The following is a 16,900-nucleotide window of genomic DNA, read 5'->3' as shown; positions in this document are numbered from 1 at the left end:
TCATGTTGTGTTCTTATTAGGTAAATAGCACTATCACAACAAACGTGAAATGAAAAGGTGTTGATTGACAACCTCCAGGTGTCATCACGGTGTTGTCAACAACGAATATAATTGAGAACCAAGGAATACGTAGAGAAAAGAATCCCACAATCGGAAAAACACAAAAAAATTGCCACTCGTCAGTGCTTCTGCTCCTAATTTGTACAAGCATTTAGTAGCGTGGAATCAAAACTTGCGATGCGACCGTAATCATTTGCTACAACACAAGAGCTTCGTGAATATATCGAGTATAAAACCAAAGCAAAAACGTGTACGTTCATCCTTTCATCGGACAGACGAGCGCAGATGCGATCCGCGGCCACCGTGAATCGCAAGACACCGGCGGCGTGCGTTGTCCCTGCTCGCCTCCCACTCCGCTCACCACGTCACTCACAGCGGGCGCAAAGGGGGACGTCGTCTCAGAAGCGCCGCGCGCGATTGTTACTTCTTCTTCGGCTTCACGTCAGAAACACGTGCGGTGCGTTGCCGGTTGCAGATGTTCTCAACATCATCCCCCAATCTTGACTTTTATTTTCTCCTCCTCCCACCCCCTTCCCCACCACCCCCCCCCTGCCCAGCCCTATTCGGTTCCATTTATTCCATTTGCAATGGAGAATTCTCCCTTAAATAATAAAGAGCCGGCCGTGGGGCCCTCCGGGGGCAGTGGGAGCAGGGCGTAGAAGCTCGGGGGCCAGTCCCGGTAAAGTGCCGCTTTACACCTGAACTCCTGAGTCCTGCATCTGCACCATCTGTGCTCTCATGATCTGGATGCTGTTTAGAATCTTCTTTTGATGGCCCACCAGCGTGATGCCTATCCGTATAACGTCACTGTTCGGAATACACGCACACGCACGGCGAAACATTAATCGTGGCAAAAATGCAGTCCCTTTTCTCCGGACGTTTATCCAGCACATCATGAACATTTGATGTTAGTACATCAGCAGTGCGTACTTTTTATAATTGTTTATTATAGCACGTGCACATACGATGAAACTCGTCCGTGCTTTGAAGAAGGGCCATTGTGCAAAAATGTCACCTTTTTATATAAATTTCCTCTTCGGGCACTGTTATTGGCATATCTGTGGGTTTTTGTTATTGCTCTTCGGCTGGGCTCTCTTAATTGTGACCTTTCTTGCTCATGGTATTTAACTCGCCCTGTGATTGATGCTATTATCTAGAGATCAAATTACATTTTTTTTATCTGCAAATCTGTGGTAAGTCGAAAGAATGTGGCGACAGACGCTATGTTATTTACACCGGTGACGCGAAGGCATTCCTGGAATACAATTTTCATGTTTAAGATGAATTGGCCACTGGGATATCATGTTGTGTGCGTGTGTGGGGAGTGGTGGTGCAACTGTTAACGCTGCGTTATGAACCCAGCGACCCGAATTCGAATCCGACTCACGGCCATCACCAGTGACGATTATCTGAACTGGTCGTGGGCCTCCCCTATCTCGACTCAGTCTCAAATTGAGTATCTGGTGCAGTTTGTAAACATCAGCAGTGTGGAGACAAAGGCGGCCAGGCGTGGTGTTGGCTACCCACCCCGTCGTGTGCGTGCCGACCTTCATAGGTGCAACTTGCTAACAGCACTTGCCCTAACAGTCTGTTAAGGATATGTAGGGGATCTTTGTCTTTAATATTGTCGGTGAGCAACTGAAGATAAGGAGGGATTTTATTGCATACGACAAGTAGAAACTTCTCGTATCATTGAATTTTTCTATCTGTGGGATAGATGAGATGAGTCGTATTTTTAAACGGCTTTGAGCAAAACTAACGAAAATTATTTAGCATCAGAAGCGTGGGCATTTAATTAAGGTGCTGAAAATAATTTTGTTCAAAACGTAACATTGTGAAACCTATAAATTGCATACATTTTAATGACATGCATTAGCAGCATTGTTCAAGCACAGGATAAAAATAAAATTACTTAACTATCCCAAAATAATAATAATTGATTTTGTTTAAAAACTGAAATGTATACAGCCTAATAGCTGCTATATTTACCAATTACTGTACATATGTTTTCTGCAACAACCTATAATGACTTTCTGTGTAAATATGATATTTTCGTTTCTTAAAGTAAATAGAAGATTCAAACTAACTAAATAAATAATGACAATATCACGACGTTGCAATCGAAACATCGTGATTTTTTTATTATTTGATTTATCTACGTGGCTTTACCGAAAGCCCTAAGAACATGAATTCCTGCAGTCACGAAAGCTTTAAGTCAAGATTGAAATAAAAAATATCGTCCATTAAAAAGACCCCCAAATAGTAGCATTTAAAAGCTTGCAGATCATATTTCTCAACAGAATAAATTGTATGTAATTCATTATGGGGGAGCCCCTATCATACTGTAACACACTGGGGACCCCTACGACAGATTCTTTCCGAAGAAGAATTTTTTTTAACTGCGTTTGTTTTTCGCAGTTGTGCTGTATAGCCCTCCAATGTAATTTCAGAAAAATAAGTTCACTTATGTATAATAATATTTTACATAAAACACATTTTGATGCCACTGCCATCTGCCGCAGCGAGTAAAAACAATGTTACTCACTCAAGGCTCATCTGTGCAACTGACTCCAGGTGGTTGAAGCCTGCCACGGCAAAGTTGTCCTTGTAACGCCCCATCTTGATGACATCCAACCAGTCCCCCACTGAACGGAAGGCGATGAACAGTGGGACACTGTGCTCCAGAAATGGGTTCTGTGGCCTGGGCAAGACAAGAACAAACCAAACGTTCACTCGCAGTAAGCAGCACACTCACTCTCTGTACCTCCCAATTAACACGGTTGGCTATGTAGGGTGTGGAAAAAGTTCAACAACAACAGCCGCCGTTCGCCACTCAGTGGTGGTGATGTCATCACGGCGCCTGTGCCAGGCCAGGTGCACTTTGAGGCCACGTGAAGTATCGAAGGCTCGCTGGCAGGAGGTTACGGGACAGACCCAGGAGCCACGGCCCGATTGACTGAGATGACTGGCAGATGCACCAGCTGTGCCCCCTCCTGTGCCAACTTGCTGTATTTTAGCCACCAGGCATTCCGTCCGTTGTTGTGAGCATTGCTCCTCTGCCCTCCGTTGTTGTTGGAGGGCGACTGCCTCCAACTGACCAGTAGCGTCCTTCACGAGCCTCCTCCATAGTTCAATATACATAGAAACATACATGCTTCTGTGCTGTAATCAGAGGCAGACTGGATGCACAATCCAGTGATCGCGGGCTCTATCTCCCGGCGCGGCTGTTAAAACAATGGACACATTTATTAAAATCCCCTGCAGCCTGTGTACAACCCAGCAGTATAAATGGTTATACCGAAGGGAGTCGATTTTGGCAGGACGTGTGTGGTGGGGTCAAACGTGGGGTTTTGTGTGCGGGAGGAAACCAGAGCATCTGCAGAAGAACCCCCCCCCCCCCACTCGGACAAGGGGATACCACTGAAGGATCCGTACAGGTGGTTCACAGACCCTCTTGCTGTGCTGCTACCTTCAAGCAACATTACGGCCAAGTGAATTCGGGAGTTTCACAAATATATATTATCATCCACCAACGCTTGCCTCCAAATTGCCGGATTACAAACATGCAGCCACCACATTTCAATTGACAATGTGGCTTCGGTGGACTTAATGATGTTAGCAAATGCTCTCAGTTTCTGCTTTCGACGTTATTACTATTTAATTAAATATATTGAGAAAACGCTTTATTTTGTGATCGTATGCACGAACAGTCCGCGCTTTGCACAAGGTGATTGCGGATGAAGTCATAGCCAAAGCCCCACTTGTAAAATCACCTACAACTACAATCACAAAATATGATATGTCTGCAAAAGCAGTTTGCAGATATATCACATTTAGATAGCACCTTGGGACGAATCCCAGGTGCTATCTATTGCGTAGTGAAATTAAGAATACTGAGTGATGGACAGTTTGACACACATTGACTTGTTCCAAGTGTGTGCAGGGTATGTAAGATCGTATTGCAGTCCATCTGTAAATGCCAGACAGGCGTTTGGCGGAGAGGCGTAGGCGGCACAGGATATTTGTTTGTCTGCAAGAGCAATTTTTGGCGAGCTAAGCCTTCATGGATTTAACATTTCTTTGACTGTCAAATGGTGCCAAGTGTCCAAACAAATGAGCTGCCTTTCGAACGCTTTTGGCTGGAAACATGCGAGGCACTGGAATCATCAGAGAGGGTCAGTCTTGACGAAATAGCCACTGGGCCACTTGCAAAACATATTCGCAAACTATGTAGGCCATTTTCCAAGGTTCAAATGGCGAGCCTGCAACATCAATGTTATTATTATACGATTGTATGTTGTGTGGGTATGTGTAAGTGTATATTGGATGGATGTGGGATAATGGTTTAGCACGCTGAGCTCTGATCCCGGCGATACATGCTTGATTGCACGCCGTTACCCTCCATACCTCTCGGACCTCCTGACGCCCTGCTCCCAAACCACCAACGGAACTCTGCGCAACTATGCCCAGGAGTTACTCTCGACACCTCGAGTCAGGGCCACGATCGCCATTGCGTCGTTTCTCCGTTGTCGGCGCCTTCAACTGGAACGCCGCCATGCCCCTCCACATTGGCAGTGCTGGCCCTTTTTTTAATCATTTATATTAAGTTCACTTGCTTGCTTGCTTGCGCGCTTACGACCGTGCAAATCTTTCGGTCGTTTTTTAACCCACTTCCCGTGATCCAATCGAGCTGACATTTTGCACACAGACTCGTTGTGCGTGACAATTCATTTTCGTGAAATTTTTTGTTCCAAAATTTTACACTTTTTAGGAAAAAATAAATTATATTTAATTACCAATTGCTTAATGGTGGCAGGCAATCATCTGACCCATAGATGGCAGCCATCTCAAGCCAGAGGACGAGAGGACTCTAGCCGCCACGCATATAAAGGATTTATAGTGAAAAACTTTGTTTTTACGGGTTAATTTATTTCCCTCCACCTTTAAGCGCCTTCTCAAAAAAACATCTTTCTATCTGACTATTACTGAACGGATCTCTGAGCTGGGCTCCACGCCTCAGGGTCGCTGCCGTTAGGGGCGAGTGAACAATTTGCGCGTAAAAAATTGGCATTGTTATTAATTGGTGCCCGTGTATATTCTCCGACCTCCCCTCGAGTCAACACTTAATAGCCCACCGTACCTCGTGCAATGGGTCAACACCAACACCTGAGAAGACTGGCAGTTACAAATGAGACAATTATGGTCTCTCAAGTTCTCACGTGGTTAATACAAACAGATTTGAAACTTGATATCGATCTCTGGCCTCAACAATAATAATGTGAAAGCAATACAACTTTCCTTTATTTGATAATAGAGTTTTCCCCTTTTTTCTGGCAACAAAACAGGTGTTAAGATGTTAACACACCAAACTGAAACCTTTTACAAGGAATCATGTCTGCATTAACCACAAGCAATGCAGACATAATTCCATGTAAAAAGTTTCAGTTTGGTGTTTTAACATCTTAACACCTGTTTTGTTGTCAGAAGGGGAAAAACCTATTATCATATTTTCTTTCTGTATTTTTTCACCTGAAGACGATTACTCGTGTTGCAATTGAAACGTCGTGATCTTTTATAATTTTTCGATCTACGTGACTTTACCGAAAGACCCAAAGAGTATGAATCGTACAATTGCTTTTTTTTTCAGGAGTGGTCTTGCTGCCTTGAAATGCGTGGCCAATGCCATCGATGAGAGCTTGGTTTGTGGGAGAACCCAGGTACCTGGAGAAAACTCACACAACTAGATTCAAGAATACTAAACGAAACTAGATATTTTTATTTTACCAGGTAAGGCCCACTGAGCCATGTAGCACTTTTCTCAGAAGCGACCTAGCCATCACAAATGATAGCTCAACGAAGTGGCTTATCACGTGGACATTTAGAGCAGCAAAATGCTCCAAACGCACGTTTCTAAATGTGGAGGGAAAAGCCGGAGTACCCGGAGAAAAATCCACGCTACCACGGCGAGGGAGACATGCAAACTCCCGATAGACAGGCGTCAGGGATGAGATCGAACCCACGACCTCCTGTATACCAGGCGAGGGAGTAAACATCTCGCCACCGTGGTGACCCCAATACATTTCTCGAACTGCATGCTATCTTATGGTGATGCCTCAGCCCAAGTCTATAACACCCAGTATTCCCAAGCAGTCTGTGTCATCCAATTACTAACAAGGTACACTGCTGCCTTAAGCTTCCAATACGTGACAAGATCAGGCACATTGCTGGTGACTTTAGTATCAGGGTTTCTGTAGGCGCACACAAATGGTTTAGCCTATTTTTTTCTTTTTTTACAAATATTGATACAGACTCTATCACGGCAGAATGTTGTTTTATCAGGAATTGGAGCATTACGTATCAGTGATGGGATTACTGCTACTGGGTTAATGCAATGTGCCATCTCACTGGAAAAGAGATTAAGTGCTGGTAAATCCAGCAGCCAATATATTGTATTATCCTAAATAATAGCTGGGACATTGACAGGCGCCCGTCTTAAGTAGACAGGATTCCACCCCCCCCCCCCCCCCATAGGTTTAATCCTGCACACATGTGTGCTAGCCAACAGCAGGAAGGCACGACTGCCATCGGAGCTGAACGTGTGGCCGCATGATCGTCTAGAGGACCAAGCCAGAATGGGGTGGAACGTGGCAATCCCAAAACGAATGTTTCTACTTTGATGGGATTTATGTCGTGATTTCTAGGAAGAGTTGGATTTGAATTCCAAACCCGTGACAAAAAAAAAACATTGGTGTTGAGTAGGCACATATTCACTACGTCAGCACGTTCATTATCTATCCCCTGCTGGATGAAGGCCTCGCCATCCTCCATCACAGTTCAGTGCGGCTACCATCCATCTCTCTCCTGCGCACCGACTGATCTCATTGCTCCATTTTGTGACCAGCCTCGTCCACTGGCATCCATCCTGCTCAGCGATGTGTCCTGCCCAAGCCCATTTACCTTTCTTGGCAGTGAATGCGATGTCTCCGATTTGGGTTCCTGCCATTAACTATGCGTAACGTTTTTTTCTGTCTCTCAGTGTAAATTCTAAGCATGCGTTCCCCCACGCTGCTTTCTGCACTTTTTAGCTTTTGTTCCATTTTCTCTTCAACGTCTGCGTGTATGTTGAACTTCTTTCGCACCGTACATAACAAGTCGTGCTCATCGGAGAAGCGATTTTTCAATATGGATTTAAAAGTGCACAGCTCCAGTGGCTTCCTCATGTTAGAAGGAAGAGTGTAGCTGGCTGTGTGCAATGATTGAACACTTTTTTCTTCAGAAAATCGGTCATGAGCCTTTCCACTATCATGTTCGCCCTTCCACAGGCATTCCAGCCTGCTCTCGTTCTATGTATTTCTTGTACCATCTTTGTGGACAACGTGAATTCCCATACTCTTTGGTTCTTTCGGAAAAAGTCACGTAGGTATAAAATAAAATAAATCACGACGTTTCGGGCGCGACACAAGCGTCCGTCATCAGGTGGGGAAGCAAGGTCTGCTGCTGAGGCAGACTGTTTTAAAGATCTGCTGCTGAGGCAGACTGTTTTCAAAATCATGCTTTCTCACCTGATGACGGATGCTTGTGTTGCGCCCGAAACGTCGTGATTTATTTTATTTTATACCTACGTGACTTTACCGAAAAAACCAAAGAGTATGGATTCCTGCAATCACGAAAGCTTCAAATCAAGAATTAATTCCCATACCCTTATTTTTATTGTGCAATGTGCAGAACAGCCATGCAACATCGTGACTGAGAGCCCGCGGATAGATTGCCACTTGCAGTGGTTACATACAATGCTGAGTAAAGAGATCTACTCAAGGTTTCCATCTCCTTCTGATAATTAAACCTGAGGCCTTGGATTGACTTGATGCTGTCGTGGTGTAATGATTAGCAATGGTGGACTTGAAATCCAGAGGTCATCGGTTCAATGCGATCTCCTAGAGCGGCATTTGAAAATTAACCCCCACCCCACCCACCGCTCCCCGTCTCTGTCCACCCTGAAAGATTAATGGGAACGCTACAAGTTCGCCGATAGGTTGTGTGCAGTGGAGCAAAGAGAGGGCACTCCTGCCTCTTGTAAGAAGCCATGGAAGAGGTAGGCCAAATTACGCTCAAGAGAGGCTCTCTTTAGCTCACTCTCGTGAAAACCTTCCACCAGCAGGTGGCATGAGCGAGTAATTGCAGAGCTGCACCTTTACCTTTTATCTGGGATTGGAAGCGATTGTGCTGTTTTGCTCGTTCTGCTTCGGCTGTTTTGTTCTACCCCAGGTGAGAGCTCAATGAGACAGTCCGAGAATTCCAGTGTCAATTTTTTTTGTATAATTATACATTAAAATGTGAAAACATTCATGCTTTCGAAGCTAACAGGCTGAAAAAACTAAGTGCAATATATATACTTCGATGAGAGAAAAAAAAATATGTAAAAAGTATAAAATTAGTTTCATAATAAAAAATAAATCACGAAATTGTAGTCCAAAAGACCCTTAAGTGGTGGAGGCCCTTTGGCCAGCAGTGGCGTGAGCTGGTCATTGTAGGAATGCACCTTTACCTCCACCCTTAATCAAAACCTAATGAGCACAATGGTTGCCTTCCATTATCATTCTCAAAAGCATCTACATTCGTAAGCGCCAATGAACGCATTGATCCAGCAGCCTGCACAGCTGCACGAGCCATGATTATTGGCTTTTAATTATCGACCGAATGTGGTGCTAAAAGTTCAAATGCTGGTCAGGGGTCGGCTGGAGTAATTACTCCTCCAGAAGTTGATAACCGTGAGTCCGCTTGCAGAAAGCCAATAACATTTGTTCCTTTGTAAAAAACGAATAAACTGACTCCTGCCATATCAATGTGGAATGAACGCCGCTGACCGACTCCAGCCAGTGGAGATGAGTGGCTGCCCATTGGTTTGTTTGAGTCCGGGGCATTTTAGTCTGTGACTAATGGAGGAGGCAACACATAGGTCTGATGGACACAGTTGTTGCGCAGAATTTGATCGTACATTTTACAAGCCGATCAATACTCGATTTAAATGTGTTTTCGAAATTGGAATGGAGGCGGTCTGGGAATTCCATTTATAACACGTCGGATAATTATGGTCTTTATACTTTTAAAATATTGAGAGTGATAGTTTGAATTAAGCATTCAGACGTTAAAGTAAAATCATCAATCCCCGATTTAAAATCTATCCTTATTTCACCGTACTTGCATTGAATCATGCGTGTAAGAATCATTGTATCATGGAAATAATTAGCAAATAATATGCTAATGACATTTTGGCTAATTGAGTGGACAAAATATGTAAAAATTGAGATTTCAAATGGGATGAAAGAACTCTTTTAAGTTGAATTTATGAATATTGATCCTCACAATTTAACATTTATTTTTTAGGCGTTTTAATAGTTAGATGATCCTGACCTCTTTGATCCACCGATGAGGGATTGTTAGACAGACTCAAGGTGCGATTACAAACATCTTGGGCCTATTCTTTTACTTATAAGGCCCAGAACCTTTGGAATCCCCCACCTCGTCAAGTAAGGCAGTGCATCTCAACTGTTTTCATTTTAACAGCACACTGAACCAAAACAATCAGTTTGGGTCCCAGTTTGTGGGGACGAATGTGCGATCTAGGAAGCTGAGAGGGGCCGGTGGGTGGGTAAGAAGCTGAGAGGGCTGGGCAGGTCGGTAGGAACGTGCGAATGAGGGTGCTGAGAGGGGCTGGGTGAGGGTAAGAAGCTGAGAGGGCTGGGTGGGTCGATAGGAACATGCGATCGAGGGACCTGAAAGGGCTGGGAGTGTTTGGCTGTTGGATGGGCCGCTGAACCACATGGAGGAAAGTTCGTCATCTGTCAGAGATTGCGAACAGCGTGGTTCTTTGCTGTCATATAATTCCGCAAAAAAAAAAATTGCGGCGACACACCTAGTCTGACATTCCACTGCACACCGGTGGCGATGCACCGCAGTCAGGGACTGCCTGACCGTCCAAAGCTTTAAACTGGAGCTTAAAACGTTACCTGCTCAGCCAAGCCTTTACAGACGAAGATTAAATTTGAGTCACAATAGTGTCTGGCCTGATATTAACCTGATTATTATTATAATTGCATGGTTTAGAAGTTTTCTTGGAGAATACAATTTTCTTGCACAAGAACTTCGGTTTGAGGTTTACCTTTTTAGCTAAATTGTTTGATTTGCGAGCTTGGTTAGCTAGGCAGACATTAACTGTTAGGTTTCATTTTTTCTACTTTCAAATAAAAGCTTTATTTTGTAAAGTATGGTATCAGTAAATGCTGAGCACAATTTGCTATTCTAAAGTAGCACGTATGTATAATGATTACATTTCATCATAACTAATTGCTGTAAATTATATCACATTTCACACGTGAAAAATGAGGTCACTTTTTTAAAATAAGATATTAAACTGACACATTTTCTCTTTTGAAATAGCTTTTAGAAACGTCCAATACAATAATATCACAATGGACACAGTACAAGCATTTAACGTTGTCTCTAGCTGGGACAATATCGCAAGAACTAACACTGAACACCTGCATTTGTGTGCAATAAATATACCTTGAAATGTTAAAGTAATAATGGGCTTTTCTTAATTACTCCCTGGCCAGTTGGAGCAAGACATAAAGACATGTAATTATGTTGGCTGGCTGTTCTCAGACGTAGAGACATTCCAGAGCCGTAAGAGTTCAGCTACACCTTGATAAGAAGGTCACATTTTCAGTTTCTTGAGACTGGCAGAGGCAAGTCCGAGAGCATTGCGGTGGACCACGTGACACACACGCACCGCGTTATGTTGAGTTGTCGCGTCATCCTGCCATGCAAGTGGCACCACGGTGGCTAGGAGCTGTTAACTACTTCGCCTGGTATACAGGAGGTCGTGGGTTCGATCCCGATCCCGACCCTAACACCTGCTGTACATTTTGCATTTGCATGTTCTCTCCCCGTGGTTGCGTGGGTCCTCTGTGCCCCCCCCCACCACATTTAGAATGAACATGCGTTGATCTTATTCGGCTGCTATACATTTCCGGACAATAAGCCACTTGGTTGAGCTATCATTTGTGGCCAGGTCGCTCATAAAATAAATAAATATATTGCTCAGTGGGCCTTGCCTGGTAAAATAAAAATAGTTCAAAAGTAAAACTTTTTTTTACAATTCTTTTGCTGCGATGGTGGTGGGTGGGGAGGGCTGTGTGGTTTATTTGTATCATTCACAGAAAGAGTCGGACTTGAACCTTAAGGTGCCGTTGGCGAGCGTGTTGAGCAGTCCGGGGCTGCGGATGAGCCTGTCGAGAGCGTTGACGATCTGGCCGAACTTGGGCCGGTCGGAGCGCTCCTTCTGCCAGCAGTCGAGCATGAGCTGGTGGAGCGGCAGGGGGCAGTCCATGGGCGCCGGCAGCCGGTAGCCCTCCTCGATCGCCTTGATCACCTGGGGGGCACGTGGGACATCGTCAGCAGCTCGGACGTCATCGCTAAAACCCCCCTCCATAACTTCTCTGCAAGGCGTCACGTCGATTTACGTTCGCGTGAAAAGCGCGCGGTGAGGAAGAAGAAGCACGGCTGGAGGTACCGCTGAGAGAGACAGCAAGTGGAGCACGTGCAAGCCAGAACGCACGTAGGGTTAATGGCATCGTCCAAACTGTTTGCACGAGTATGTGGGCTTGGGCAGGACAAGCCACGAGAAGGGATGATGGATGATGGTCAACGTTACGAATGGAGTGACAGCCGAGGAACGGAGTGTGTTTGACAGGGCACAGGTGCTAGACTGCTTATTCAATCGCAGGATAATGGGACATGGTGGTGGCTTGGGGAGGCCTTCATCCAGCAGTGGATTAACCAATTCTGCTGCTGCTGATGATGACCGGAAGATGGAATGAACAATCATTTGAGGAACGCAGCCTGCTATGGCATCGTTCTGTCGGAATAATGGATCCAAAAGGGAATCCCCCCAAAGCAACCGGTGATGGTAGTGGAAGGCAACAGAGGCAGAGGACAGCTGAGATGAACTGATCGAGCGGCAGAGGAGACGGCACGAGAGCAAAGAGGAATGAAAGAGACATCAGCGGCAGATGGGATATCGCGATGAAGGTGATCGCCAGCGGTGGAGGGCTGCTGGTGCTGGAAGTTTGTGAACGTGAACCCAGCAAGATGAAGGTTGGAGAAAAATAAACTTTTTAAAAATATAAAGCAATGAGAGAAACGGAGGCAAGTGACGAAGCCACCAGGACTAAGCCACCAGCCTGGACGGAAGAAGTGCATAGCACACGGTGTTAACTTATTTTTAAATATCTGCAAAATATCCAATGAAACACATCAGCCATAACGTAACACACATGCACTCGGATGTGAAAATCAAACACAATAAACACGATCAGGTAGGGTTTTACGTAATAAAGCGCGGCGGGGGGGGGGAAGTTTACAGTTAACCACTGTGTACAAAATGGAAACTATATTTACATTATAATCCTGAGGGCGGAGCAGTGAGCACGAGGTGAACACTACGGAACGGCGACCACCAAAGTTGTGTACAGATTGATGTGAGGTGGAGAGAGATAGAGAGGGCTGTGTGTTCAGAGCAGACGGAGCTGAGGAGGGGAGTGCTGCAGGGAACTAAGGTCGGAGAGGCTCGGGTTACGAGGCCACGCGTGGATCTTCAAGGACAACGAGGGAGATTTTGTCGCTGATGCACAGGGTGAATAAAGAGAAGCCAATGGGATTCAACTCTCAGGACGACGGCAATGCAGTCCGTTCCACTCGTGAGCATAAGCCAAGAGCCCAGGCAACATTCTGGATCAAGTGCAGCCTGTGTAGTACGCAGAGGATGGAGGGAGGTGACGAATGAAAGTTTCGGTCAAGAGGACCAAGGAATTTGCAGAGATGGCCAATTTTCGCGGGGTGATGATGGAAAGGTGTACAAAGCTTCACGGATGGATTCCAAGACACCTGGCTAGCATGGAAGATGAAGCTTAAACACCCTCTAGAGGGGCTCTCTAAGATTCTCCATCTCGTGGGAGGCCCTTCCACCAGCAGCTGTGTGAGCAAGACAGTGCAGGGTAGCACCTTTATCTTTTTATACCGAAAAACACCTCTTGCAAAAATTGGTAGATTTCACTTATTTCAAAAACATAACTCCAATTGTTTCTGATGTCCTTGCCTATTTCTAAATGGTCTCTGGTTGCAGCATTTGTGAGTCAGAATCTGATCTCAGTCCTTCGTTGACACTCTGAACTCGACGGGTAATGGCCTCGGTGATAATTTGTGTGGACGTAAGTAGACCATTGTGTGGTTGGTATCGCAGACTGAATTTAAGAGTCTCCAGAAATGATTGCATGACAAGACTATGCCCCTTCCTGGATACTTTCGCCGTCAAATGCCTTAAGTGTTAGACAGGGAACTGTTCATCCTGGCAAAACCAATGTTCGGCGACAAATGGGACATGGGTAATGATGACAGAATGATAATAGTTTATATTCATGCGTGTGAAAATACAGTGTATCTAACATAGGTGGTCGGAGTGACTGAATGAGTGATGTAAATTAGAGTTGACATTCGGCACATGGAGAGTCCAGTATATGCTTGCAAGAAATCAAAGCAAAAAATGTAAAAGGCAACTATTCCATGGAAGTCTTGGAGGTTGCTGACTCAAAATATCAAATCACATTTAACTCGGTGAAAAAAAAAAAAACGTAATTTCAGATACCGGTCCTACCAATTTGGGGAGGGCAACATTTTTGACCACTTGTCTTCGTTACTCTTCAAACCCAGGCCTACGTAGGCTGATATTTGAATAATGTTGAACGGTGCTCCATCCGAATATTACGACGTTATATTTCCATTAACTGTGCTCCATTTTTTCAGATACTTTTTGGATGAGTGTGACACTTAAGCATGTGAAGCCTGTTTACCGGTTGCTAGGATGTACGTGTGTATCCTGCCTTGCTCATAATTAGTTCAGCTGCAGGATATCCCCACTGCCATGTCCTTCATTCACCACTTGACATTTTAGGGATTAAAAGCTTGTGATGTGACACATGTCACTGCCAATTAACAGTCGACGCTGGTCTGACGATATGGCCGAATGTAATTAAGCCGATTTTTTTTATTCACAAACTCCTTAAACAACTCGCAGCATCAATAGGAAAAAAATATACCAAGGTGCTCATTTAGAATGCATATTTCAACTGTTGTATCGAAGAAGCTCCCCACGACGGACAGTAAAATGTTGGAGATGATGGCGGACCACGTGTGCTGTACAACCCAAAAGAGACAGCCGTGAAAATCAACGCATCTTGTATCGGAGCATCTATCCATAGTAACGGAAGGTGGTGATGACTAACAGCGACCCGCGCACTGCAACTCTATTCGCAGCGCCAAGCTTTGTGGAAAATCTTGGGCATTTGCCACGCATCTCTTTTAAAACACGGGATGACAATGTACATTTTTTTTTTCCTGAGCTGCCCTTAGATCAAATGCTGACGTATAAAATATAAAATACAACATGCGATACCCAAAGTGGAGTTTGTCAAAAGTACAAAAAACTACACTGGATGTGTCTCTCCCACTCTTCTCCTCGTCTTGTGAAATAAGAAAAAAATGTACGTGGACTTGGATGAAAGTATAGTCTCTTGAGACGCGTCATCAAAGATTGATATGCATTCGATTTGGTTTAGGAATGTTTTTTTTTAGTTTGTGCTACTTTTATGATATTTGAACATTTCCTCCCACCCTAATTTTATATATGTGTGTGTGTGTGCTGTCATGGTGTAAACGTGAGCACGGTGGACTTTACATCCATAGTGCTCTGGTTAAACTCTTCTGGCGTGGCAGTTGAAACACCGGGCGCATTTATTAAATTCCCCCCACCTCTATCAATTCACCGGTATAAATAAGTACACTACAGTTTGTGTGTCATGTGTGGTGAGCTAAAGTCTGTCAGTGTGTGGCTATAGCGTGGAAGGGTAAGCCCAAACACCTTTTCAATAGGGGCTCTCAGAACCAGAATACTTATTTATTCTGGAGGAATTCAATGAGTTATAAAGTTATTTTTCACAGATGTCCAGTAGGCTCTAGACCTATATATATCCGAGGCCCTTCTGCCAGCATTGGGTTGAGCAAGACATTGCAGGGGCGCACCTTTAGCTTTGTAATACACTGGAATAATCAATTAGAATCACAAATTAGAACAACGCTTTGTCAAAACAGTACTCCGGGCCGATCTGGGTACGTAAAACAGTAATAATAAGAATTAAATTAAGTATATATGTATGCATGTTACATTCAACTTCAGCAAAGGTAAATTAGGTCAAGTTTAAATAAATAAAAAACTCGGCCGTTAAATAAATACCATTAAAAAGTGCAAAATTTTGACGGACAATTGTGTACAATCTTGTGCACAATCTTGCGTACAATTGTGTAAAATCTTACTCAAACAACCCTTTTCCTCTACCCTCGTTAAATGTTACTATGGTGACTGCAATGTTTGCACCCATGAATTCAGTACCTCGTTTGCTTACACTGTGTCGGTTTTCAATGTCATCGATTGCATTGACATGTGTTTACCTTAACACACATACGCACTGACCCGAACAAGGTAACACAATATTAATAGATTACGATTTTCCCAAAAACGCATTACACTAATTTGCAATCACATGTATGAAAAACCAAACGATGCTCGAGTCGCATAAGACAGTAATCCGCGACAAAACCGCAAGTGAGAGTAATCATGAGTGGGTGTGGTGGTACACGCCTGTAAATCTAGCAAACTTGGAGATTACGTATTCCACTGAAATCGTGACCACAAGACAGAAAGTGGCACAGCAAGTTGGTTTCTGACCTGTCTGAGCGCAGTTGGAATATTATCTCTCACCTGCTCACACACGTCGGCTTTCTCTGGGTGGTCTGGTTTCTAAGATGTTAACTACCTCGCGGGGGATACAGGAGGTCGTGGGTTCCATCCTGACCCTGACGCCTGTATATTTAGATTTTGCGTGTCTCTCTCTCCCCGTGGCCGCATGGATTTATCTCTGGGATCCTCCGGGTTTTCCCTCCACATTTGGAATCAACGTGCGTTTAGATTATTTGGCTGCCACACATTTCCAGATGATAAGCCACTTCGTTGAGCGATCATTTGTGATGACCAGGTCGCTTATAAAAAAAAGAGCTGTATAGCTCAGTGGGCCTTACCTGGTGATTTTTTTTTTTACAAATAGTTAATCGGCTGATAACACCACATATAGAGGATCTCTGAGCTTGGGGGTATTTGGCAGCAGCTCGTCTGCGGTTCCCTCTCGTCGAGAGTGAGGAAATACTGTGTGGCGCCCTACAAGTTGAAATCATTATTGCACGTATTGGTTTTTTCTCCGGGCACTTCATCTCCCACACGCACAAAATAACTTGAACAGCAAAACTGACCGGTCCATTCCAAGCGGGACCCTCCTGGAAAGGATTCTCTGTTGCCCACAATGCCTCGCCACTTTCTGCATGGCGGTCACGCATCCGAGCACTCTGAAGGCTCAACTCTGCTTGGAGTCTAAGGTTCGGCAAGGTCGTGCACGTTCTGGCGATTTGGTCATCGTCTATCCACGTACGTGTGTTTGTGTGTCGGGAGATAAAATGTGCGGCGGTTGGCATCTGAACTTTCTTTCGCACATGTGAGTGGAAAGGCAGCGGTGTCAGGTTTTGTGCTGAGGCTATCACCCCCCATTTGCGTGTCATGTAGTTTGGAATATTTATTTATTAACTACGCGTACACGAACAGAATACATATATTTATAAAAATAATAATTGCCTTTTCCTAGGAGGGATCTCAACTGGGGGTCCATTGACATTGACAGAG

The 16,900-nt window shown here is 44.5% G+C and overlaps 1 protein-coding gene across 1 annotated transcript in view; it reads right to left on the bottom strand.

Annotated features, from left to right (window-relative positions):
• Positions 1 to 571: 571 nt before the first annotated feature.
• Positions 572 to 16,900, bottom strand: part of LOC144730701 (ephrin type-A receptor 4-like) — a 148,380-nt gene continuing 132,051 nt past the window's right edge. The window contains exons 14-16 of the mRNA XM_078611392.1: positions 11,298 to 11,491; positions 2,606 to 2,761; positions 572 to 867 (exon numbers count right to left, since the gene is read on the bottom strand). Coding sequence (XP_078467518.1) covers positions 753 to 867; positions 2,606 to 2,761; positions 11,298 to 11,491 — 465 coding nt within the window. The 3' untranslated portion in view covers positions 572 to 752. The remainder of the gene's footprint in view (positions 868 to 2,605; positions 2,762 to 11,297; positions 11,492 to 16,900) is intronic.

This window comes from Lampetra planeri, chromosome 36, assembly GCF_965212315.1.
Source record: "Lampetra planeri chromosome 36, kcLamPlan1.2.h2, whole genome shotgun sequence".
NCBI classification, from domain to species: Eukaryota; Metazoa; Chordata; class Hyperoartia; order Petromyzontiformes; family Petromyzontidae; genus Lampetra; species Lampetra planeri.
This window is presented reverse-complemented; position numbering and strand designations above follow the sequence as displayed.